The sequence below is a fragment of the Syngnathus leptorhynchus genome, chromosome 19 (genome assembly GCF_054491065.1).
Source record: "Syngnathus leptorhynchus isolate UIUO chromosome 19, UIUO_Slep, whole genome shotgun sequence".
Taxonomy (NCBI): Eukaryota; Metazoa; Chordata; class Actinopteri; order Syngnathiformes; family Syngnathidae; genus Syngnathus; species Syngnathus leptorhynchus.
Window position 1 is genome coordinate 2884548 of NC_141213.1, and position 24723 is coordinate 2909270.

Here is a 24723-nt window from a genome sequence, read left to right on the forward strand (position 1 = left end):
TGATTTTTTTTCTATCACCTTGTAATTCATTGAGATGCACCTGTATATCATCCACCAGCCTTCTACTCGCCAAAGATAGCAGCATTAAATGGTTTGCTCTGCCAGAATGATATTTCCCATATAGCGCATCAAGTGTTTTTTATGCGTGTTGACTTAATTATCAGAATTAGTGTCGTATGCATGATGTGGGAATGTCTTTTCTGCCATTTGTCAAAGACGCGCTCTTGTGTCAATTTGAATTGAGCTTTCTCGGCTACCGTACACTTCCGCTTCAACGAGCACCTCTTCTGGTTGTTACCATTTCGGGTTTTGAGTAAGTAATTCAAACCTTGTCCAAGCTTTCAATTGACTGTCTATATGTAAATACATACATGTAAACAATTACATGAAAGGAGAATAATTGTTAGTCGTTACTTCAGTGGAAAATCGCTAGCTCTCGTGAAACAAGAGGTGGAGCGTTAGCTAGCACGCCCACAAGTAGCAGTGACTCGGCTGTCAATCAATCGATAATCAAGGAAAGCGTTTGACTTGAATGTTTGTTTTTCTATGTTTTTCCATGGAAAATGTTGATGTCCAAACTTGAAGACTTGGAGGCTCCACGTCGGCTGCTGGTCATCTAGCTGCATATCTCCAAAGGTAGGTACTACATGCCCTCCCCACTATTTATGCCTGTGGTGACTAGAAAGGTGGACCTTAACGTTTGCCTCCTAATCTGAAATATTGAAGGTCATGTAATATATGACTTGATCCTTAAAAAATATTAGTTAGAGTCCAAAATGTTATTAATGGACATTTTAATTGCTCATTTCCCAAATGAATAATGTCCTGTTGTAATGCACAAGATTGTTTGGGCCACAGTGAAAGGAAACAAAATAATTGCCCTACAATGGTTAAAGTATTAAATTTACTTGTCAACGTAAGAAGTATATATTTTTTTAAAAATGTGTGCATTTACCTTTAAACTTACCTGTCAACGTAGGAAGTATATATATATTTTTTTAAATGTGTGGATTTACTTGCATTTTAACTTAAAGTATAGTATATTTTTGATTAAAGTTGGCACACATGAAAATTGAAAATGTACCACTTTGTTCTTTGAATAGTATGACTTGAATCTAAAAAAAATATTTAATCTAGAAATAAGAAGAAAACACTTTGTGATCATGTATGTTTCTCATGTTTTTTTTTGTTTATTATTTGCCTGCTTGACAGTATCGGAGAGGTTTGTGGACCAAAGGTGCAGCTGACCTCTTGTGAAACATGCTCAAGGGACCTGGTATTGGATGCATGAGGTAAGTTGGTAGTGTTATGTGGTTGTGGGACGTCATATTGTCACCTTCCACCACCAGGGAGAAGGTGAGCACATGCAGACAGCTGACAAAACCTAAGTGCCAGGTACTGCACAATATCATCATCACATTTGTCTGAATGTGTTTTTTCATGATATTGATGCAAACCAAGTTGTCAGAAACATCTATTTAACTAACTTGGTTTGCGTCAGTGTCATGGAAAAACTTGTGCAAAAGTGTTTGGTGGTGGTTCTGTGCAGTAGCTGGCACTTAGGTTTTGTCCCAGTGAGAGATGTCACTGTTTGCATGTGCTCACCTTCCCCCTAGTGCCATGAGAAGTAAGTGACATCATTCATACCTGAGCTCACCAAGCACTTAAGCTGCTTCCATGCAGTCACTGTTTGTGTGCAACTAAAATATTGATGGCTCAAAAGTTTTCAAACTGCTTTTCTATTCAATAAATTGTTCAAGTGGAATGCAAGTCTTTGTGATTTATGAGCAAATTTGCCCTCAACTCATTTGAAGTCTTTCATGCTTGGTGGTCACTGCAGTGGCAAAGTACTGTTTGAAGTTTTGAGGTGAGAGTTGCCCATCGGTCACTTCCAAAACCTAAGTGTCCACTACTATGGACTCAAATTTTCAGCCTTGAGGTGAGAGTCACTGGTCTTTGACTGCTTCTCTCTGTCTCCACATGAGTCAAAGTGATGCAATTGTACCATTGCAGTCACTTTGAGTCATGTGAGATGGAGGGGAAGAGTCAAAGACTTGGGTCTGGTCAGTGGCTGAAGGAAAATACTCAACTCAAAGCTGAAAACAGCCTTCCAAAACCTAAGTGCCACTTTGCCCCGCCTCCTAACTCTGCCCAAATTCAGCCTGACCAATCACAGTATTGCCCAAATTTGCATAACCACGCCCACTTTTCAACAGCCAATCGGAATGCAGCTTTTGCACATCTGACCAATCAGATTGCTTCGTTTTAATGAACCACGCCCACTAAAAGCTCCAACCAATCACAGACCACCTCATTTGCATATCCACACCCACTTTTCAACCAATCATAGCATTGTATTATCATTGCTCCACCCAGTTTTAGAGCTCTCAACCAATCATAATGCAGTATTCCAGTCTGGATTCCACCCCTTTTCTGAAAATTTTCACTAGAAAAAAAATCCGTAAAAAAAATCCCAGAAATTTTTTTGAAAAAAAAATTTGCAGGGGAAAAATTTTTTTTTTTTTTTTTTTTCATCGTTTTATTTTCAATGAGTGAAAGTTGTGATGTTTGAAAAATGAAGAGTTGAAAGTTTGTGTTCTTTGTAATAAAGCTTTATTTCTTTTGCAGAGTAAACAATCACAACAAAGCAACAAGTTGGATGGCAGTCTGCTCGTTGCCGAGTGGCGAAGTGGTCAGCCAGTGGGACGAGTGGCGAAGTGGTCGGCCAGTGGGACGAGTGGCGAAGTGGTCGGCCAGTGGGACGAGTGGCGAAGTGGTCGGCCAGTGGGACGAGTGGCGAAGTGGTCGGCCAGTGGGACGAGTGGCGAAGTGGTCGGCCAGTAGGACGAGTGGTCAGCCAATGGGACGAGTGGCGAAGTGGTCAGCCAATGGGACGAGTGTCGCCTCAATGCCTGGACATAAGACAAAAAGAAATTAGTAAGTCAAGAGTCATGTCAACATTTTGTGCAGAAAGTTTTGGCATTAAATGTACCTGTGCGCAAGTGGAGTTGTTCATGCCACTCAGTATTGCGAGCTGCATGACAAGCTGATCTTGTTCCCTGTCAGATAATAGGGGAAAAAAAAAAATTAGACTTAAGTCTTCAAATATGCCACACTTCAAGTTGCCATTGTAAATGAAACAATGTTCTCAATTGGCTTACCTAGTGAAACATTGAGGGGGGAAAAAAAAAACAAAACTTCTCAGGTTGCCTTAGAACTGAGGCAGCAACAAGAAGCCAAAGTGTTGTTCTGCTCCTCGTCTTATGTACTTGATCATGCTCCACACTGGACACAAAAAAAAAAAAAAAGAAACATTTTTAAAAAACATGCTAGTTAAAATGTAGTCTACTTTCTTTCTCTTACCAGAGGAGGATTCTTCAGGCAGCACGGACCCAAATGGCGCTTACACTTTCTGGACCAGGATCTGCCACCTCTGTAAAGAAAAAGGAACATTGACACAATGACTATTTTTAACTGTAGACTGGAACCTCTCGCTGAAGCAGCCACTCACTGGTGCACAGGCAAACTTCCTGAAATGTTGTAAAGACTCCATTGTGGACACCTGCACACAACACAAACGAGGGACCTATCAAGCTGCCATTTAGTCAATTTTATTCATCTCTGAAAATGGAGGCAGCCTTGAAAAACCTCTGCATGGTTTCGGAGGGCTTGTTCCTTTGGCCAGCAGGTGGCAGATTTTCCAACTGCATCCTTACTTGAAATTGCTCTGCAGGGAGAGTCATTAAAAAAAAAACAGGTAAGTGCTTTGCAATAATGCCAAGATTGTAGTAAGTTGTCACCTGTCAGCACGTTGGACAGGAAGTTGATGCGACGTTTCCTGATGGCCTGCACCAGCACCACCTAGAACAAAAAAATGGTCAAAGACTTGGATTTGATTTCTCAATTCAAAATCTTGTAGGAGATCTTCACCGGCGGATTCATGCTGCAGAAACTAGGTCCTTTGGCACCCCCTGGTGGACAAAAAGGAAGTACATTCTGAAATACACGTGTCAAACATTTGGGCGTGTGCGTGTTTCACTCTTGAAGAATTCAGGGCAGCACCAGACTTCTCTTCAACCACAGCTTGCTTGCGGGTCTGAACGACACGGTAACGTTACAACTATTCTTTTAAATGTTCTGCCTTACGAGCAAATTGGGCTTGGCAACGTGTTCAGCAAGAGTAGACTTGCAAGAGTCTCATGCAGACAGCAAGTCGGCCATTTTTGACCCTGCAGACAAAGGAAAAAAAATAGATTTAGTCAATTTGTTAAGATGCCTTGCTAATAAAAATATTTTTACCATTTTGCAGTCAATGTGGTCCCTCTGTTCCGCATGCAGGCCTGTGGAGAGAAATGGAACAATTAGAAGTCGATTGAAACTTAACTCACGAGAGTCGGCCATGTCTGGCTCGTTTTGAAGATTCGCCGCACCTGCAGACAGAAAGTAGAAAATTAACGAATGCATTGAAATACTTTCGTAATTCTCTCGTGGATTTATGCAAACGCTTTGTCTACTAAAACTCACAGAAAGTCGGCCATGTCGGGCTCGTTTTGAAGACTCACGCCTGCAGACAGAAAGTAGAAAATTAACGAATGCATTGAAATACTTTCGTAATTCTCTCGTGGATTTATGCAAACGATTTTGTCTACTTACCTTCGGCCAAACGGCGCTGTCGTTCAGACGTTGCTAAATGTTTGTGCAAAAAAAAAAGTTAGTTTCCACACAGTGCGTGCTTCAGTTTTCAAAATCATGTACTTACCCATTGTTAAATGCTTCAATTATTTCGTTGCATTAAAACGCACCTGTAAAGAAAAAATAAAAAAATAAATGAGTTTTGGTTCAGTTTCAGGTCGTTGAAGACGTTAACTGCAAACGGTAGCTAACGTTTTAGCTTGCATACTTGCAAGATGGAAGCACGCCCAAAGTGCAACTTGACGCTGAAAGAGAACAAAAGCAGTTAGTTTTAAAAAGTTATCAAATATTTAACACCCACCTTGTCAGTTTTAAACGCTGTTGTGGAAAAGAGTGCGGCGCAGCAGGTGGACCAGAGCGGCGTGGCGCTGTCAGAGGTGAGTGAAAGAATGATCGTCGCGTTCATGACGTCTTTTATACTTTTTTTGTGATGACGTCATTAGGGGAAAAAAATACGAAAAAAAAAATTTTAACTACGAGCGCTCAACAGTAATGAGAGAGAGTAATCTCACAGAGAAATTATGGAGAGCCCGGGGATCGAACCAATGCCGCAATTGTCGTAGGCAATGACGTTAACCCCTTGACCATTGCCTGGTTCCTGACATTCAAACATTTGTTTGTATTATCACAAATCATGAAGCTATCTTTACATTAAAGGTTCAGAGTAACCTTCAATTACAAATATTCGACCCGTACACTTAAGATCTCGAATGGCCGAACGGTTAAGTCTTTTACCCTGAGTTCAGAAGAGGCCGGTTCGAGTCTCGCATGTAGCTCCATTTAAATTGAAAATGATGCCCCGAGCAGGTCTCGAACCCGAGACTGCTGAACACCAACCCAAGTCATAAACCATTTAACCATTTTGGCGTGAAGATTTTCGAAAATCTTTAAGTATTCATAGTATAAGTCTTTGAGAATGGATAAAATTACAAAATTACCAACTCATCGCAGTATGTTCAATAGTGTAGTGGGTAAAGCTTTTGCTTTATGTTCGGGAGAACCGAGTTCGAGTCTTACACTATGCCAACTTTAGCTCAAAGACTGCTTCGTGTGGGGCTCGAACCATGGTCTCCCGAACATCGGGTAAAGTTTTAAACCACTCTGCCATTTTGCCGGAGAACTCCGGCCTTTTTTTTTGGTAGTGTACTTTACATAGCTTAAAGTTCTGTCGAATTAAATGGATCAAATGATTACAGCACTTCTGGAAGCCTGGTGAGCATAGGCACCATGACGTTTTACTTGACCAGGATGCGCGACAATAGCTTTCATCCGGAAGTATTAATTTATGCTCAGGGGTGCTTCTTTGAGTTGAAAATCGTTGTTGATTTTCGTTGCCTGGGGAAACGCTTTGCATTGCAGGTGTGACGGAGCGGCATGTACCGGCCCGTCTTGCGGCAACGAAAACGTAAATAAAGGCTTTTGAACTCGTTGTGTAGTCGTGCAAGACGTTTGCAATAAAAACAAGAAAGATCACAAATTCGAAGCACAACATGTCTTTATTGTTTTTAAGACTGGTCATTTAGTGTGCACATTTTTTTTTTTCAAAAACAAACGAATGGACGTGTGCATTTCCTAAAATGTTGTTTTTATTTTTAACAGTCCGTGCCCATTGACAAGATGTCTTTCAGAGACTTGCAAAGTAAGTACTCATATACGCCACACTGATGATGTTAATTAAAACCTTTTTTTTTTTTTTTGACAGACTTTACAGAGATGATGCGAGCTTTGGGCTTCCCTCGCTTGATATCTGTGGAAAACTTCCGAACGCCCAACTTTACGCTCGTTGCAGAAATCTTAATATGGCTTACTAAATGGTATGTTTACAAACAATAGGAAAGAAAAAAAAAGTATAGGATGCAAATTACAGGATGAATCTTATTCCAACCAAACGACGGTATTCTTCTCAAATGTAGTTATGAACCTCAAATGGAAATTGCGGCCGACATGAACACTGAGTCAGACCGGATATCGCTCATCAAGACTGTGGCTCAATTCATGGTAACTCCTTGAATTGTAAAAGTACAAACATTTTATTTATTTTTTTTGCTCATCAACATTACATCTCTTCATGTGACAGGCAACTAAAGCTCACATTAAAATGAACACCAAGCGTCTTTACCAGGCTGATGGTTACGCAGTCAAAGAGATGTTGAAGATCACTTCGGTACTGTACAATGCTATGAAGACCAAGCAGATGGCTCAGGAGGACAGAGTGGAGGAGGAAAACACCAAATTCAAATTTCAACTGGGCACTCGAGTGAGAACTTTGTTGAAGCTTCTCATAACGGCATGGAAACTTTGCAGCATAGTTCGTCAAATTGATCATTTCTGTATTTCCCTCGAGATTTCAGATCTGAAAGCAGCTCGGCAGCTGGCGTCAGAGGCCACGTCCAAAGGAGCGTCTCTGTATGATTTATTAGGAAAGGAGGTGGACTTGAGGGTGAGAGAAAAATATTTGCTGACACGGACGGGTTCAGGAATTGATAGAAAGTTCTCGGGGGATTTTTTTTTTTTTAGAAATTGAGAACGGCTGCCATTGCGAGACCTCTGGAGATCAGCGAGATAGAAACGGCCTTGAGACACGCCATCAAGGAGGTCTTGGTGTGTATCCAAGGCGTCGGGTTTTCGCGTCGTCAACTATCCTTGCCTAAAATCTTTGTCATTTATGAAGGAAAATGTGGAGAAGACCAAAGTGATGATGAAGAATGTTGTTTCTGACGTCGCCAGTCTGGATGCCAAGAAAGAAAAGAAACACTGGCAGTTGGAGATGAATCAGAGGAGACTCCAGACACTACAAAGTGTCCGGTGAGGTTTGACGATGAACGATTAATGACTTCATTTCCCGTTAATGACTTGCCAGGAGGAGGAATGACGGCTATGTTGCTTTGGATCTCTCAGGCCATTATTCATGGATGAATACGAGAAGATCGAGGAGAAGCTGGAGGAGCAGTATAAGTTGCAAGTGGAAAACTTTGCAAACTTTTATTACCTTGAGTGGCAGCAGGAAAAACAGATCAGACAAGAGAAGATGTTTGAGGTAGGTGAATGTAGACAGGATTCTTTTTCACAAATGATGGCAGTGTTAAATACTGAAAGGAAGAAAAACAGCCTATCAAATGAGAAGGCTCTACTTGGAAAGTGTGAACGTGTTCTAGCGTGTTTCTCCGTATACCTGCAGGAAGAAAATAATCTGCAACAACTGAAGGAGAATTATGGGGATTCGATGACTTCGAGTGAGACAAACAACTAGTAAAGCTCAGATTGACCTTCGTGGTACTAACTTGTATTACCCAATTTTGTATTTATTGCAGTTAATGAAGAGGACACTCTTGAGGACAAAGGCCTAAAAGGAGACACTGATGAGTGTCAAACTTCTAATCCAAGACTTCCTCTAAATGAAATTGTGGCAGGTAAAGACAAAAAATATGTTCCCAATGCCAGTGATTAGTTTCCAGAGCAAGCTAAAAATCACAATGTCTACATAGATTGGGGTTATTTATGGTTTCTTTGATTTAGGAACGGCCATTGGGACCATGCTAGGTGATGACAGTGATGAGGTAAAACTATTAAAACATTTCAAATGCCCTCATGTACTGCAACTTGCTCCAACATTCAGTTGATTTTGACAAGCTGTATGGAATTATACCTTTCAGTCAGAGGAGAGCGAGAGAGATGAAGACGAAGAAGATGAGGGCCTGGGGTTGGATGGCTTTTTGGGGGGTCAAGAAGCGAGGGCGTCTTGCACTTCCAAGGGAGGCACCAAACGCCATCTGCTGGACAAGAGTGATGATGACTTTTGAATTCAGAATCTAATTGTGGGTACGCTTAAAATAACTCGAGACATTATTTGATGGGAAAATATTTTAAACTTAGTTGGCTACCCGTTTTAATATAAGACCAAAGAAAATAGCGGAAAAAGAATGCACTGTACTTATAACGAAAATGAAGCTCACGTCAAAGAGAGGGTCCTTCCATGCACTTCCGGTTTCACTTTTTATATTTTCTCAAATCCTCACGAATTTATGTTGATGTATTGACACATGACAACCACCAAACAAAGTGAATAAAATTGTTAATCCTTATCGAAAGTGTCAATTTTTTTTCTTATCGAATGTCATTGTGCGAGAGGCGTGTCCCGGAACGTAAAGGCATCATTCGGCTAAGATGGCGCCCCTGCCTGCGCTCCGAGTCTGCCTTCTCGTCTTTTTCTCCGTGTTCGTGACCGTGTCACTAGGCTTCGGCCTGCCCGCCCTGCTGAACGCCTTCACGGGGTTGCTGGGAGTGCCGGAGGCAAGCGTGAGCGAGTGCGTGGTGGTCTCCTATTTGCTTTTCGTCCTGTACGTTGCGACACCTCGGATTCCCAGAGGACTAGTGGAGGTAACAAGTGGTTCCCTGAACGCATCACGGGCAACAATTTACATATACGGAGCCTTGGGACACGAATTCTAACCAATTAAAATGAACTGTTTTCAAAGGATAAAAAAAAAATCCTATAAGATATTTTTCTACAATAAAGTTTTACCATGGTATTGAAGTCAAGAGTTAAGAAAAAAATAAGCCATTTTACCATGTGAGTTTAATTATTATTGTTTTTTTAATTGCAGTGGGTTAAGGGGAACATAGTTTGAGAACATGTGCCTCAAGGAATAGAACGTTTTATCTTGTGCAGGCAACAGGCAAAGCGGTATTCCTCACAAGTTGTGACAGCGACTTTGGACTTACTCTCGCCCAGCATCTGCACAAACTTGGTTTCACCGTCTTTGCGGGATGCTTACTTAAGGTGAGTGTGCACTGAGGAAGAGGTGGGGGGGGGGCAGTTTTAGAATCAAAGTAACTAGGGCTGTTACGATAAAACGATTAATCGGATCCAATTTGTGAACAGAATTCAATTCTGCAGCGCCTGTGTACAAAATGGAGGATAGTTTCTTTGCAGGATAAAGGTGGAGAGGGTGCCAAGATCCTGGAGGACTTCCACTCAGAGCGCATGAAGGTGGTCCAGCTGGACGTGCGCAGCAACGAGCAGGTGAACAGAGCCGCCCGCTTTGTCCGAGACAACCTGGAGGACTCAGAGAGAGGTAGAACAATCAGAGTCGAAGGACATCTTTGCTTGTCTTGTAACGTTTCATGTTCGGGTTGGCCGTCCAGGTTTATGGGCGCTGGTCAACAACGCCGGCGTGTCCACGTTCGGAGGAGTGGAGTTCACCTCTGTGGAAGTCTACAAAGAAGTTTCCGAGATCAACCTGTGGGGAACCATTCGGGTCACCAAAGCGCTTTTGCCGCTTATTCGCCGAGCTAAAGGTGGGCGCAACTAATCTGTCTGAATTAGCGCACAGTCATCGTAAATGACAAGGTTGTGACAATTTGCTTTTCTGCGCTTTGGAAGACATTCCTTGCGGTTCGCTGCCGTTAAGACGCCAACATGTGACTCACTTGTGAAGTCACAGGCAATATTCTTGGTGGGAGTAATTCTCTTAAGACAGCTCAGCTTTGGGCCACAAGGCTTAACTATTATATTTGGAACAATGCTGCCATTCTGTGGCCTCATTGTGATTTTTATTCAAATATTTCCTGTAACTCCAATTTTACTGCATTGTTGACATCTGGTTCCAGACTAGTCCCATATTTTTCACTTTCAGGTCGCGTGGTAAACATGTCCGGGCTGTACGGCCGGATGGGCAATATCGCTCAGTCGCCCGTCAGCGTGTCCAAGTACGGCGTGGAAGCATTCTCCGACTGCCTCCGCTACGAGATGAAGTCCTGGGGCGTCAAAGTGTCTGTCGTGGAGCCGGGGAATTTCGCCGCGGAGATCCTGAGCCGCGAAGTCTTGGCCAGCGCGGCCAACAAACAGTGGGCCGAGGCCTCACCGGACATCAGGGACGATTACGGGAAAGCCCGCTTTGATCAGATCATGGCGCTGATGCGCTCACATTGCAATGACGGACAAAAGGACGTGGGTCCCGTGCTGGACGCCATGGCGGACGCAGTTACGTCCAAGCATCCGTACACCAGGTACAATGCCATGGAGCCACACTGGTGGATCCGATTGCAGCTGATGACGCACCTGCCCTCCGCGCTTTCCGACTTGCTGTACTTCTAACTAGCGACGTGCCGGGTCCTTCGCTATTCCTCATCACTTGAAGCCTTTCACTGATCAAGCCTTAAATTTCAATCCTTTATAAAGAGTAAATTATTGCACTTTATATTGTGTTGGTGGGAGCCCCAGACATAGCACAGAAAAAAAAATGCAATGTTATCACAATGATACGTTTTAAAATTGTGGCTAGCGATAAAGCGATAGAAAAGTACGTACAGTTAATAAAATTAAAGCGATGGCTGCAAACCACTAAACGACCACTAGAGTTCACTCTTCTACAATAATTTCTTGATACAAGGTCCAATGGTAGCAGTCAAGTGCAATACAAACATTAAACTCTTAGCATGAGAATATTTCCATTCTGGAGCCCAAAACTAACAGCAAGCATAAATATTCTGGTAAATTAGTTCAGTGTTCGTCTATACAGCCCATGAATGACGACATAGCTAACTTTGAGGCGTTCAGGTGCTGCTGTTGTTTAGGAACTGAACAAATGGAAAAAAATATCATGTGGCTTATTGTTTGAATACATACTTGTTTATTTGCCTCACCAGAACGTCAGGGATTCAAACTTACCTGAAAGCTTCTCAATTGGGCCCTCTAAGTTTTACTTCGTCCATCCACTTCTTCCATTGCGGGGAGTAGCCATTTTGGTTTAAAAGTCGACGTCACTAGCAATCAGAGCGGACCAATCAATGTTTTCCAAGGGAATATACCCGGAAGTTGTGGGCGTGGTTAACGTGATACAAAAGGTAAACAAACCCATTTGAGTGACATCAATGTTCCCCTTTGAAAACACTGACAGCAGATGATTTAAACGACATCGAATATTTGGGCACATTAAAATACAATCGCATAGCTTCGTTTTATGTCGTTTATTACGTCTTTGAAACATTAATAAACTCTTCTAAGTAATAAACACTTGAAGACGATCTCCCCTCCGTTAAAAACAGCATTTAAAGAGCATAACAATTGACAATAAATTTCACAGCACTGCTTTTTATACTATTCCACATCAGCATGAATGTGTTTGCTTCACTCTGGCGCACAGGAAGAGGGGGAAAATAAAATAAAAATGTAAGCAGCACAAAAGCACCAACGTTTACACTAGTTTGGAATATTTGTCTCAAGTGGCTTCCGATGTTTTGTTTTTTTTAAGGAAATGTTTGTTCATTACAGCTGCTCATGCCGTCTCCATTGGTGCAGGAAAAAAAGCTACTGTTATATTCAAATCTACAACGTTGGCAGATTCTGTGTCATCCTTGTATTTGAACACCCAACATTTACATGAGACTTTTACAGGTCATCTATTGTATGTGGTTACACTGTAAAAAACAAATAAACATAAAAAAATTGAATGAAATGTTCAAACAAATGTGACACTTCAGGTGCTCCGGCCGTGATTACATCACATTTGTACGTCCTCTCAACTGTACATGTCGGCATTCACTTCAGGTTTGCAATGTAAGGACACTTGAAAACTACACAACGGGCATTTTAGGCAAGTGTGGGGGGGGGGGGGGGGGTAAATGAAGGATGAGCATCCATTAACTCATCCCATGCAACATGCAAAGCTTTAAAGCAGAGGTGGAGAACCTTTATTAAGTACTCCATGGATCATACACATGACATTAGGAGGGAAAAAATGAGGCATATTTGGGGTTAAACTGGTTTATTTGTAAAATTGCATGGCCAGCGAAGTAAAATGTTCAGACTTTAGTTGGCCACTTTAGGTTTGCAAAGACCCCAAGGCCATTATGTTCCTCACCCCTGCTTTAAAAACAAATGTCACGCAGCATTACAAGTGAACACGGTAGACCGCCAAAAACAAATATAACAAAACTTTGGTTGACAGAAAGCTGTGAAGGCACATTACAAAAAAAAAAAAAAAAAAAATCTCCCAAATCTTCCAATGTGTTCAAAAGACTCTGCAGTGTCACAATGAATGCATGTCATTCATAATAACGGGGCAATGTAACGTGAATCCTGTGAAAAAGTTGATTTTTTTTGCAGGGAGAAAAAGGCGTTGACTGGATATAAACCTTCCGGATATTTCATCCTGGAATGTGAGCCAGATCAGCTCATCATAAATCTAAAACTGGGAATGGACTGGGCTCTTTAGCGAGTCATCGCTCACCTGGAGAACACAGAGATAGTCTCCCCTTCTCCCTGCCCGAGCAGAATTCCAGATGCTCTACTACACGGGACGTCGTTTTCCTCTTCCTTGGCTCCTCTTTCCACCACCTCTTCCTCCTTAACCAGATGGACAAGTCATCATCCAAAGAAACACAGATGCGCAGCGCTCAATCTGGATTACGACACGACACTTTCAATGAGACAAATAACAGCACCCCCCCCCCCCACACACAATTCCAGCAGATGGGACTCTTCCACTTGTAACGTACAGCCAAGCAAGCACATCCGGTGACCTCCCTTACTTGGTTCCCCTGCAGCCGTGCTAATTTAGCGCAGTGACATCATCTTTGGGACTCGGTTTAGCCCACGGCTCTGGTGAGATGACGAATGTTTTGAAGCCCCCCCCTTAGGCTTTCCCACCAGACCCATTTCCAGAGCTGCATTGAGATTTGGCAAAAAAAAAAAAAAAAAAATGCACAAATCTCCTTTTAAGGATCAAATAAATATAATGCAAAAGCCCCCCCCCAAAAAAGTATTGAGATCATTTGTGGCTTTGACGTTTCTGGGATTCCCCTAAAAAAATACAGCAAAAAAAATAATAATAATACAAACAAAAGATGTCCACTTTTTTCAAAACCAACAGAATCAATAAATATATTTTGCTCGCTTCACTAGCGGATGTTAACACCTTCAGATCTAAATCCGGGGGCTTCATACCGGAGGGGCTTGCTCTATAGTTAAAAAAAAATAAAAATAAAAGTCACATTTTAAAAAGTAACAGTTAAAAAGATTATATATATACGTTTGCGACAAACTAAATGCGACTAAGCTATGGAGGGGGAAATATACGACTGCCAGCGAACACATCTGGATCACATCATAAATAAGTGGCCAAGAGGTCCATCGTCCGCTCTCAGGAGTCCTTAGTCTTTTTTTTTTTTTGTGTCTCCCAACACTCCCAACATTCTTCCTCCTTTCGTGCCTTTTTTCTCGTCCGTCCTCCTCTTGGAATGCTCAAGCAGGCCTACAAAGTCTTGATGACGTGTCAAGCCTTCAGGCTTGATGTTAGTGTGTTCTGGTCTCTGTTTGTGTGTGTGTGTGTCATTTACAAGCGTGTGTGTCAAGATGGGGTTGTGTTTTGTAGAGGGAGGGGAGGGGGGGATCAGGAGGCAGAGAGGGCCTTGACCAGATAGAGTTTGTCGCCCTGCTCGCTGGTGAAGATGGGCGCTTTTTTGTAGTGTTCCACAAGCTCCTCCATGGAGTTAAACTTGCGCTGTCCGATGCAGTAGAGGGTCTCCTTCAGCTGCACCTTGAAATGCTTGTTCTTGCTTTGCGCCTTCAGCGAGATGGAGAAGTCGTTTGGCTGAAAGACACGAGCAATCGGTTTACAGCCGAGATTCTCCCCCAAAAGAAAAACTCACTGGACGGTGGCCGATATTAACTCACCGATGACTCGCTGTCTCGAATGAGGAAGTCTCCTTCGGTGCCTCGCTGGTTGAGTGCCACCTCTGCCTGGTGGCGCGTCACCTTCCCGTAGTACCACTCCTTGCCCGCAAATCGCCCGCTGATGGACGGCGAAATGTAGTCACAGTCGGGCGTGGGCGGACCGGCGGGCCCCGCCGTGGTTTTGTGGGAGCCCGAGTCCAGCACTGTCACGTAGTTCTTGGGCACCAGGCCGAGTTGGCCGTCGGCCTTGCGGCATTTCCACCACTCGGGGTCGTTCTCGGGCTTCTCCACCACCTCCATCACCTCGCCCTTCTCAAAGTTCAGCTCCTCGTCGTTGTCCGAGCTGAAGGGGTAGAGCGCCTGCACCGTGTGTAAGACCCGGTTCCCGTTGGCCGTGCTGTTCACCACCGCCGCCAGCTTTTCCGAGAGCGACCCCGACGGGTCCCCCAAGCCCCCCGCCGTCCCGTCCACGTCCTCCGTCACGTAGTTGGACGGGAACCAGCCGGAGCGTCCGTTGTGGCTGCCGCGCCACCAGCCGTCGCTGCACTTCTCCATCACCACCACCCGGGTGCCTTTGACCAAGGAGAGCTCATCTTCACGCTCCGCCGCGTAGCTGAACTTGACCAAGGCGGGCAGGTTCAGGTCGTACAGCCGCTCGCCGTTGTCTGCGTACATGTCGGCGTCCACGTTGGAGGCCGTGTCCCTCATGCCTCCCTTCCTGCTCTTCACCTTCCCGATTCCTGGAGAACCATCAATTGTGAGAGTTAGTTAGCATTAGCAACAGGAAGGTACACATTGATCAGACCAGAGATACCCTAAACTGGACTCCTCCCTTCAGCCCAGATCTTAGTGAGAAATCCAAATAAATGGATTAGCCCCCTGCGAGGGATTGTATTTGAGTTCTGAAGGTCTAGTGGAATCCAAAAAAGAGGATTAGGAGATCTTCTGGCCCACCCCTCTCTTCCTCTGGCGAAACCCCGAGGCCAAGCTTTGGCACGCCTGTGATCTCAGTCTTACCGGGACAAAAATGTCTACTTGGCAGCGTGGCGCGTTCGCAGATGATGCGGGTCACGCTTTTGTTCCCGCTTTCCGAGAGACGGCAGAGCGCTTCCAGGCAGGACTCCGATTGCGACCTACGAAAGCGGTGCGAACGAGCGACGCAACAGTACACCGGGGGGGGGGGCGGGAGGGGGGGGGGGTGCGATCATTCTTAGAGCCAGAACGACTTGGCTCTCAACGCTATCAGCGAGCCGATGACGTGATGTAGGAAAACTCTCGTTCTGATTACGTTTGCGAGACTCGCATCATCAAAAGTCAGCTGTTTGAAATTACACAGGGTGGACTTTCCACCACGATGCTGTCTGAATGGATGACCCGTTTCATTTTCTGAGAAGCCGCGGACGAATTGTCCGGAAGGGATCCGAAAGCCTGGACAAAACTCGACACGAGTTGAAAAGAGGCAGGACCGCTTCCAGGTAGAGCCTGTTATTAGTCACGGCGCCACGTTTAAAAGCAGACTTCAAACAGGTCAGCTTTACTCATGCCTGACTCATGCAACACTTGTCCTCCAAGTGATGAAACATGTTCAACCGCAACATGCCTGATGGGATGTTTTATCAGGTGCGAGTTGCTGGAAGCCCCGTCGTCACTGCCTGCCGGAGCTCCAAACAAGTCTTTGGGGTCGGCGCTGCAGAAATAAAACATCTTCAGCTCTGGTTGCTGAACCGAGGGATTTTAGCTTAACTGGCCGGCTGGTAACCGACGCCTTGTCAGAAATTTGTTTCGGCTTCCTTGTATGCAGCCTTTGCATGGAAAACAGAATAGTGCCTAAGGCCACCTCATTTGATTAGATGCTTAAACTGGGTCAGTGTGATTGGAAAAAAAAAAAAGTTGGAATTTGCATGTAGTGCAGCTTTCAGGTAGGCAGTCTTTATTGATTTCTATTTGCATATCTCTAATGACAAAAAAAAGAAAGTCAGCATAACATTTGTATGCTAATGACCATCAAAAAGCCTGCAGGAGAATGTTTACATATGCGGCACCATTGGGGGAGGGGGGGGGGGGGGGCGCGAACGTGTCCCGAGCGCCGACGGGTGTTTGTTCGGCCAACAGGCGCGCACAGGAACTGCTTTTGTTTTGTGCCTTTACTGGCAGCTTGTCCATTGTCTGTCTGCGGCCCTCTCGACCCCCGGCTTCCCTTCATTTCAGGGCTCTTCCTCTGTGGACGTCAACACCCCGCGTCAGGCTGTCTGACAAAAAGCCGGGACATCCCCCCTCCAAGCTTGGGACACAATGCGCTCACTCGGACTGGATGAAAATTGCAGCATTTTTCCAAAAAGCCTATATGACCACTAGTAACGTTTTTCTTTTTACAATCTTACATCTCTTCTCTTCATAAATTACGATTTAGTAAAGGTGACTAAAACCATTGTCATTCAAGTCATGCGTTTGGCCACTCAAATAATGTATCGAAAAGTCTCTACGGCCCAACGCCTCCAGAAAAATCGAATTCACCCCTCAGGGAATACGGTATCAGGCATGAAGTGGAACGACAATGCGGTACTTCACAAAGCACATTGGATGTGATAATTATCAGTTCTTCAGTTTATACACGTCATCCGGGGGGCTGTCAACAAAGGGGGACGAAGCGAGCACGCCCCCCCCGCCCGAGGCTGCCGTCAGCCACTTCGAAAGTGGCCGGCGTGTTGTCACGAGCGCATTGCAGACAATGAGAAACTTCAACTGCAAATTTGATTGGTTGCCTTCGAGACATTCCACCATCGGCGCTAGCATAAAACTTTGGGAACATGCGAGTCCCTGCACAATGATTCAACTTCCTTCTGACTTGTGCACTTCCTCTCCGGCCAGCTCTCCTCCAATACAGCGGAGGTAAGAAATGTGGCTCAAATTAGAGTTTCCGCTCACTGAGAAACAGGAAAACAGAGGGAGGGGACAGAGCAAACTTCCCCACCAGTTGCCCCCCCTCCCTCCGGAAAAATACTAGTTTATTAGCTGATCTTTATGTAATCCGTTGCGACAACAACATGGGGGTAGTTTGAGATGACGGAAAAGCGTGCACGACAGAGAGCCTGTAAAAGATCAACAGGGCTCGGACTAATGACATTCCTCTGATAAGTTTGTGAGGTGCAGGAGACGGCAAGAGGGAACGGGAGGGGGTTGGATTTCGATAGATGGCACCCGACACAATGACCACACTGTTCTACGTGAGCGGCGATAGCTCATGACCGACGGGCGGGCGGGCGATGCGTGCGTGGGGGCCCTCCCAGAATCAAACGCCTTGAGGGGGGGGGGGGGGGGAGCATGAAAGGAAACGGAGCGTCTTGAGATGTTCCCCAAACAAAAGTGGCGCGCGGGTCTTCAACAGCAACAATGCTATCTGTCGAGTTGCAGGACACGAGTAGCGAGCGAGCGAGCGAGGGGGTTGGGGGGGGGGGGGGGTTTGCGGCGTGGCTATGTACTTAAAAGCAAGACAGAAGGATAGCTGAGGCAATTACAGGCTTCAGCTTGGGCAGAAGGATTTTCAAGGGAATATCCACCCAGTGTGTGTATGTGTCGGACCCCCCCCCCCCCCGTTTCCCGTGCTCTGCCCACATATTAGCACAAACATTTGTTTCCAAGAGAAGACTTGACTAACAAAGGTTTAACGGCAAAACAAGCAAAAGAGAAAACCAGTCAAACCAGGCACGGCAAGAAAGCTACAAAAAAAGCTAGACCACCGACGTCATAGGAAGACCCTGGCGTGTACCGAACAAAGTGTAGAACTCACGAAAGAAGTGTTTGAATAGGTTAGCCATGTCCATTTTTGGCTCGCCGCCGCCGCCCAGCCTCTCGGTATCCGTCTCCCGGCTGCTCTCGCTTCCCACTGCAGCTGTAGAGTTATTCCTTGTGAACACCCAGAGAGCTGGGGCGAGGGGGGGGCGCCCACTCCCCGGACCATGTGACCGGGGAGGAGCCAATAAGATTTAGAGCCGGGGAGGCCCTCATGGAGAGGGGAAGAAGGAAGGAGGTGGAGGAGGGAAGGAGCGAGAGGGGGGGGGGTGCTCAAGTCAGAAGAAAATGAGATGTAAAGACGTAAAAGGAAGGCGTTGAGCTATTTTTGGGTGGCCGATTTTTGGAATTCAAAGTAAATGTTATCCTCTTGGGGGGGGCTACCAACCGGGTGATTCATGGACTGCTGAGCCATCGCATGACTGCAATAAAATTTTACATGAATTTTCTACTCCACACACCAAAGCCTGACGCATTCTTTAAGGACACCGGTGTCAAACTCAAGGCTCGAGGGCCAGATACGGCCCGCCACATCATTTGATTTGGGTTGACAGTCATAATGGCCCGCCGAAAGAAGCTATGACTTTTTTTTTTGTATTTTTTTTATTTTAAATAAAACGTTTCTCACCCAACAAAAGTGATAACCACCCACAATTCACCAGTTCAAAAGTTCTCCAATCCTCTAATAGATCAGGTTGGCGTATTTACAAGCTCCTTACGACTGTAATTATAATTTTACAAGCCGCTCGGCGCTCTGCAGCTCAAGTTCGGCGGATGTAAACCCGAGAGCCGAGCGTGTCTACGAGCGCGTTTAGTGCGCCGCCCGCCTGCCTGTGCAGCTGTTCACCTGCGCTTAGCTCACGGACAAACGGCGCGGCAGGTGGGGGAGTCGCGGCAAGGCTCGCGTTACGCGCTTGCACATTACGGGCCGGCTTCCAAGTGCGGCAATAAAACAATCCCGTGCTTGTAAATTAAAAGGTCATCGGAAAGGGCGCCATTAAAAGTCATAGGCGAGATCAAATCGGTTTAGGCCCGTTGCCACGCTACCGGGAAGACAATGTTCCCCACAGCCTGAAGATAAGAGATTTGCACACTGTGGCACCAGATACGGGTCAAACTCCACCATGCTTCCTGTAACGACGTGTGAGATCTTTTACCCAGTGTGTCCTTGAGGTTCTTGACAATGGAAGCCTTCCTGGCACTGTTCTTCCTCTCCACATAGTTGGACGGCACAAAGCCCGTTTTGTTGGTGGCGTTGCGGACCCTCCACCAGGACTTGGAGTCGTCGAGGAGCCAGAGACGCTCGTTTTTCTTGATGTCCAGCTCCTGGTCCTGCTGGGCCATGTAATCAAACTTGGCGATGACAATCACCTCTTCCGTCATCTTGCGCGAGGGGGAACTGCACGGAAAGCACAAGGAACAGATGGAAGCTTTTTACATGATCTCATTTTAGCTCGTTTTGCAGACGTTTGAACTAAATGACAGATGGATTTGTCCAAATACAATAAAAGGGAAGAATGCAGAGTCATTACTCTTGAAATCAAATACTGGACATTTGCTTTCTTTAAGCGAGTTGAGCTGTGTGTAGTAAGTCAAGGCGGGTAAGTTGCTCATTGCTCCCCAGGCATTCTCAAGAGGGTCACTACCAGCTTCCAAAAACACAAAGAGCAACATTCAATCGGAGGTCTTGTGACAAACTCCACCATCCGCGCTGCACGCGCTAATGTGAACGCTTCGGCTAGCATTGGCGGGAGCGAGGAGGCTGCTCCGATGTCACGAGCCGCTCCTTGGTTCTACCTTTAACCTCCGCAACTTAAGGGACCAGACGCCGACCTCATCGATCGAGAGTTCTTGGCTTGGTTTTCATTTGAGCCACTAGTGTTAGGTCTAGGTTTCAACCACAGCTGGCGTTGGGACCGGCGCAGAACATGATCCTTGGGCAAACGCGAGGACCGCGGGGAGCTAAAGTAATTTTCAGCACGATTAGCCACGAGTGGTAATATAAATAAATAATGGCAAGGCAGCAGCTGAGATTTCCTCAAAGATCTTTAGGAGGTGTTGAGACATTTATGGGATAGAGTCAAAAAACAACAAACCAAAAAAATATACAGCACTATATGTACAAAGTGGTCCTTTGTTTACAATGCCGACATATGTTTTACATAAATCCATCCGAGTCGTGTGGTAAAATATAAAACATCCTCTTACAACATCCCCTCACGTGATCATGGTCAGTTGACATTTTACTCTTCCTTCTCTTTATAATGAATAATTCAACATTTCAGTCGGCACCAGAGTCTCACTTCCCTCCAGCTACCGAGGCAGCTAACTGCACATCAACTCTGCAGTGACTTGCCGCCGTGCAGATGTAAGGGAGGATCAAAAAAAAAAAAAGGAAAAAAAACCACGGCGACAGATGCTGCGAGCTAATCGGTCAGCTGAACAGCCAGCCAGGGCCGCCTCTTGGTGAGCCAAAGCCCTAAAACCTAAAACACCGGGGCAGACGGGTCAAACTGCTTCAATAGTGTCACATCCACAGTCCATTTGCCACACACGCTGTAAAGCAAGGATAAACTCCTCCCTCAGGCTAATTTAACCATTTTAAGCCTCCCCCCCTTGCTTTTCTTGAAAAAAAAAAGAGAAAATTTCATTTTTAGCTGGAATCTTTTTCTTTCCATCATCTCAAAATAATAACTCTGAAAATAGGTCAAGCGAGTATGCAACAGCACCCCCTTTTGGACAATTTCCTGCACGGAAACTTGTAAAAGCCGCTGTAAGAGGTTGTATTTATTCGGAAAGGCATGTCGATGAGGTGAAAACGGGATTTACCAGGTATGAAGGGCACAAAGGAAATGATGTCGGTGGTCCAAGTCAAATAACCTTGGACGTTTGCGAAATATAGGTCATTATATGGGTATGCCGGAAAAGCGGGGACTCTGAAAATAACACAAAAAGGAATGTCAAGTCAAGGTCAACATGGGCGGTCAGACCACATGGTGGTTAAATATGGTGGCAAATGAAGGCTTTTGTGTGGCTTTCTCACTTTCTATCCAATGATAGTGAAGTGACAAAAACCAAACAAATGAAAGCGCATCACTTCCTGTTACCTGAGGAAAGCCAAATGGAGCCTTGTGGCAAAGCTTGCAAGTCGGAGGCCAACTTTTGCACTGAACACAAGACAATCAAGTTGTGATACAAGGTGGTTGCTTTTAAAACTGACATTACCACATCCAGGAAACCCGCCGCAGCTGCAGGCACGACCCGGTTGTCTCTGCAGCGCCAGCGTCTGCTTTGCTAAAGCAACTCAGTGTTGGATTTCACTAAATGGCCCCTGACTGTCCTAAAAACGATGTCACGAGCAGGCCTGAAGCCTAATGGGACAAATATGGATCAATTTTGTTAGGGAGCGATGTTGGGTGTTTTGCCGCATAGCCAGGTTGCTGAGGCACTGACACAGCAACGGCGTGAGCTCACAGGGGCAGACAGTAACCTAATCCCTGTGACAGGCCGCTAAAATCACAGGGCTCTCGCCTTTTGGAATGTGCTCATTGCGCGCACTCGCCCCCGCGATTTACAATCCTCGATTTTTAGCCCGCTTCGGACAGGCGCAATTGAACTCCGCGGGGAGCTAGATTCTCCCAGCAGCATCACAGCAAAGGGGTCATGGGAGACTCGCTGGGTCAGCTGTGAGACAGGAAGTGTGGATGCAAGTCATGTGCTTGACCAAGCCACAGAGATTGGAGCCTCGTTGCATTCAGGGAAAACGCCATCATTGCCTTCAAAAGTAGCAGACAGTGGTTTGTTGAAATGAATTCGCCGGCTTCCGACAGCCCGGCTAATACGAGCCCCCGGGTGCTGTCGCGACAGGACTAAATAAGCCACTTGGGAAAAGGAAGTGTGCCTGTTGGAACTTGTGGAAGAGTATCTCGAGAAGGGGAGGCATTCCAGGTTTGCGTGCTGGGGAAACAAAAGTCCAGACCGACAACGTGCAGACAGGTTGGCCACAGATTGCTACCAGCAGTTTGAGGCAATCACGGAGGAACATTTTAGATATGCAGTGTTATTGTGAAACTCAAAATGATGACCACATTTTAGTGCACATTTCCTCATTTTTACACCAGGTGGGTGGTAATAAATGTAAAGAGTGAGTCAATAAAGAAATACAAAATTGAGAAGGGAAAGCAAGATGTTCTTGTCATTCATTTCAAAACCACAACATGTTAAAGATTTTAGAAGCATTTACGAAACTTGAAACAAGCTCAAACAAAACATATGGCTGAAAAGGAAACTTTCCTAAGCCACTTTGTAGAGGAGCGCGTCTCCAGCTTGTCATCTGACGATGGAAATGTTGAGCCACATTTGCTTTTTCTTTTTGGGCTGTCACGAATAAGCGCAGTTGGGGCCGATTTGGGGCTGCCGATGTCCCGACAGAACGGCCCTGAGCTGACAGAACGGCTAAAAAACAAAAAAATAAAAAACAGCCCAGTTTTGGTCAGAGTCAACACCTCGGTCTCTGGGTGAGTGGATTAGCGCTTTTAAAAAAAATGGCCTCGTTGCTGTTGCAGTATCAACACACCCAACTGAATAAAGCTTCCATGCAGTTACGAATTCTTCAAGGTATGAGAAAGTGAGTTATGGCAGGACCTGGCAGCCCAAGAAAAAACAAATAAAATACCGCCCGGCCTCTAAAAATCCAATATGTCTCTCTCTATAGGGGTTCCACATCCAAAATGTCTCAATGGGCAAATAAAAAAAACAAAGAACTCAAATTGGTCTGCAGTATCCATGTGTGAGGTCTTCCTAACCTCCTACGAGAACGCGTAAAGTCGACCAAATGTCTCTCACTCCCCCCCTTGAAAAACTTAATGAGAGACTGTCAAGAGGATCGTCAACTAGTCAGACAATAATTACACAAACTATGAGGGACTATTAAAGCTACATAAGGATAAAGTTATACAGAAGATCTGTAACCAAGGCTGACCATAAATATATACATTAAGAAAGAAATACAAATAATTGGCGCTCCAAATAAATTAAAGAAAAAATATCTGGGGACATTTAAAACTTTCAACCTCATATAAAAACATTTGAATCATATATAGATCTATAAATATTATGTTTTTTCCGAATTAAATAATGAATTCAACTAGGGCGTCTCATTGGAAAATGCTAGACATTCGAAGATGCTAACTGGCTTCTTTACCCATCAACAAAATAAAAATAAAACATTAAAAGACACTTGCGACAATTTAATCAGCGGTAACTTCTTACAAGCACGTCGCGTTACGTTGCGACGCCAATAATACGACTTTTGATTTTTAGGAACAGAATACGGTTATTGGAGACATGAGAAAGTAGCCTCTGGTTAGCCACGTTAGCCGCCGTGATGATGGAAGGTTACGTACGGTGAAGTGAAAAAGAGCTAGCCTCGGGGCTTGTCTCGATAACAAGCCTCACTGCGGCACCTCTGATTTTATAAGGCACGCCTTACCTACCTTCTTCTCGCCGACAGCCACCTTTTTTTGTCTCTCCCTCCCAATGCAGTGCTCCCCAAACCGGCCCGGAGACGTCGTCGGAGAGCGGCCAAGTTAAAGAATTCTCCACGTCAAGGGGCTACGTTAGCCGCCGTTGCATGTAGCATGGCTGTGTGTTTGCAAGCATGTCATAGCTCGGCGGCGTTAGCTGATGCTAGGCTAACTATAGCTAGCCTCACCGCAATCTGTTCACACGCCAGGTCCCACCTACATCTCTTGCCATTGGCTGGTTTTAGGAATGAACGCCCTTCTGATTGGACGAAAGGGTTGTAGGTCAACCCCTTGACATCTGTCGACGTCATAGCACGAACGTCATGGTTTTGGACACATTATTAGGAACACTGCCAAGACGTTCTACGTCAACAATTTTCAATTTAATCTTCAATGGGGAAAAAAACAAAAGTTTAAGTTTACGTTCCCGTAAACTTATTTGATTTTAAAAAAATCTGTACAATCTTTTTTTCCCAAATTCACCTTTTTGATTTGAGGTGATCAACATTGACTAAGGAAGCAAACATGCAACGTGACATACTATTTATTCTAAATTAAATTAAATTAGTTCCGATTGTGATGGAGTTTATCGTGACTGTGAATGTTTAAAAACTGAAATTATTTCATAAACCAACACTAAATGCTTTGTGATGAGTAAAAATGACAGTCAGTGTGTGACATCAATGCATCCAGCTGCATAGTAGTCATGTTTAAATAATGTAAACAACTAAATTACCTTCATAACAATAAGCATTACGTTCACTCACTCTGGGTGGAGAATAAAAAATAAGTCGGGTGCGCTCTCTAACGAATATTTTGCTAAGTACACTCTCATAGATCACGTTCCCTCTGGGAAATAGAGCAAACCGGCTGACTCAGGAGTCAACGTGAGTCACACGCTGGGTAGTAACAGATGGCCACATGTTATCATCAGAGGACAGGGTAATTTAATAAGGGCCTCGGGGAACATGTTTTCAACGAGTAAGAGAGCAAACAGTAGCACGCCAATGTCAAATACATCTCAGAGCTCTTTGGATTAGC

General features: G+C 44.9%; 3 protein-coding genes and 2 long non-coding RNA genes across 18 annotated transcripts; 3 read left to right on the top strand and 2 right to left on the bottom strand.

The window, feature by feature from the left end:
- Positions 1-323: 323 nt before the first annotated feature.
- LOC147041650 (uncharacterized) lies at positions 324-4444 on the top strand. The gene is made up of 5 exons (XR_015069159.1): positions 324-636; positions 1213-1292; positions 2629-2937; positions 3367-3757; positions 3920-4444. It is a non-coding gene; the product is annotated as an uncharacterized LOC147041650 (long non-coding RNA).
- LOC147041651 (uncharacterized) lies at positions 2602-5897 on the bottom strand. Of its 9 annotated transcripts, none has more exons than XR_015069151.1 (13): positions 4994-5881; positions 4901-4937; positions 4760-4802; positions 4654-4686; positions 4525-4564; positions 4300-4430; positions 4147-4229; positions 3931-3971; positions 3801-3861; positions 3649-3727; positions 3512-3562; positions 3364-3433; positions 3170-3285 (listed from the first exon to the last, which is right to left on the bottom strand). It is a non-coding gene; the product is annotated as an uncharacterized LOC147041651 (long non-coding RNA). The 9 variants fall into 9 exon arrangements; XR_015069152.1 differs by having other exon boundaries at positions 4885-4937; XR_015069158.1 differs by adding exons at positions 2602-2912; positions 2993-3059 and having other exon boundaries at positions 3162-3285; positions 3364-3562; positions 4760-5897.
- Positions 5898-6182: 285 nt separating this feature from the next.
- Positions 6183-8774, top strand: LOC147041652 (clusterin-associated protein 1 homolog). The gene is made up of 12 exons (XM_085938988.1): positions 6183-6331; positions 6395-6506; positions 6606-6690; positions 6770-6949; positions 7037-7132; positions 7210-7293; positions 7364-7497; positions 7591-7729; positions 7871-7925; positions 8004-8102; positions 8209-8249; positions 8346-8774. The coding sequence occupies exons 1-12, from the start codon at positions 6310-6312 to the stop codon at positions 8490-8492; spliced, it is 1194 nt and encodes a 397-aa protein (XP_085795114.1). The 5' UTR covers positions 6183-6309; the 3' UTR covers positions 8493-8774.
- On the top strand, positions 8774-12236 carry bdh1 (3-hydroxybutyrate dehydrogenase, type 1). Of its 2 annotated transcripts, none has more exons than XM_085938995.1 (5): positions 8774-9069; positions 9362-9472; positions 9626-9767; positions 9838-9990; positions 10329-12236. In XM_085938995.1, the coding sequence occupies exons 1-5, from the start codon at positions 8857-8859 to the stop codon at positions 10787-10789; spliced, it is 1080 nt and encodes a 359-aa protein (XP_085795121.1). In that variant the 5' UTR covers positions 8774-8856; the 3' UTR covers positions 10790-12236. The 2 variants fall into 2 exon arrangements, with proteins under 2 accessions (XP_085795121.1, XP_085795122.1); XM_085938996.1 differs by lacking the exon at positions 8774-9069 and adding an exon at positions 9245-9262.
- Positions 11653-23919, bottom strand: nck1b (NCK adaptor protein 1b). 5 transcript variants are annotated; one of them, XM_085938992.1, is made up of 6 exons: positions 23653-23919; positions 21265-21324; positions 20987-21093; positions 19315-19556; positions 14369-15108; positions 11653-14285 (listed from the first exon to the last, which is right to left on the bottom strand). In XM_085938992.1, the coding sequence occupies exons 4-6, from the start codon at positions 19538-19540 to the stop codon at positions 14085-14087; spliced, it is 1167 nt and encodes a 388-aa protein (XP_085795118.1). In that variant the 5' UTR covers positions 19541-19556; positions 20987-21093; positions 21265-21324; positions 23653-23919; the 3' UTR covers positions 11653-14084. The 5 variants fall into 5 exon arrangements, with proteins under 5 accessions (XP_085795118.1, XP_085795117.1, XP_085795119.1 ...); XM_085938991.1 differs by lacking the exon at positions 21265-21324; XM_085938993.1 differs by lacking the exons at positions 20987-21093; positions 21265-21324 and having other exon boundaries at positions 23649-23919.
- Positions 23920-24723: the final 804 nt, after the last annotated feature.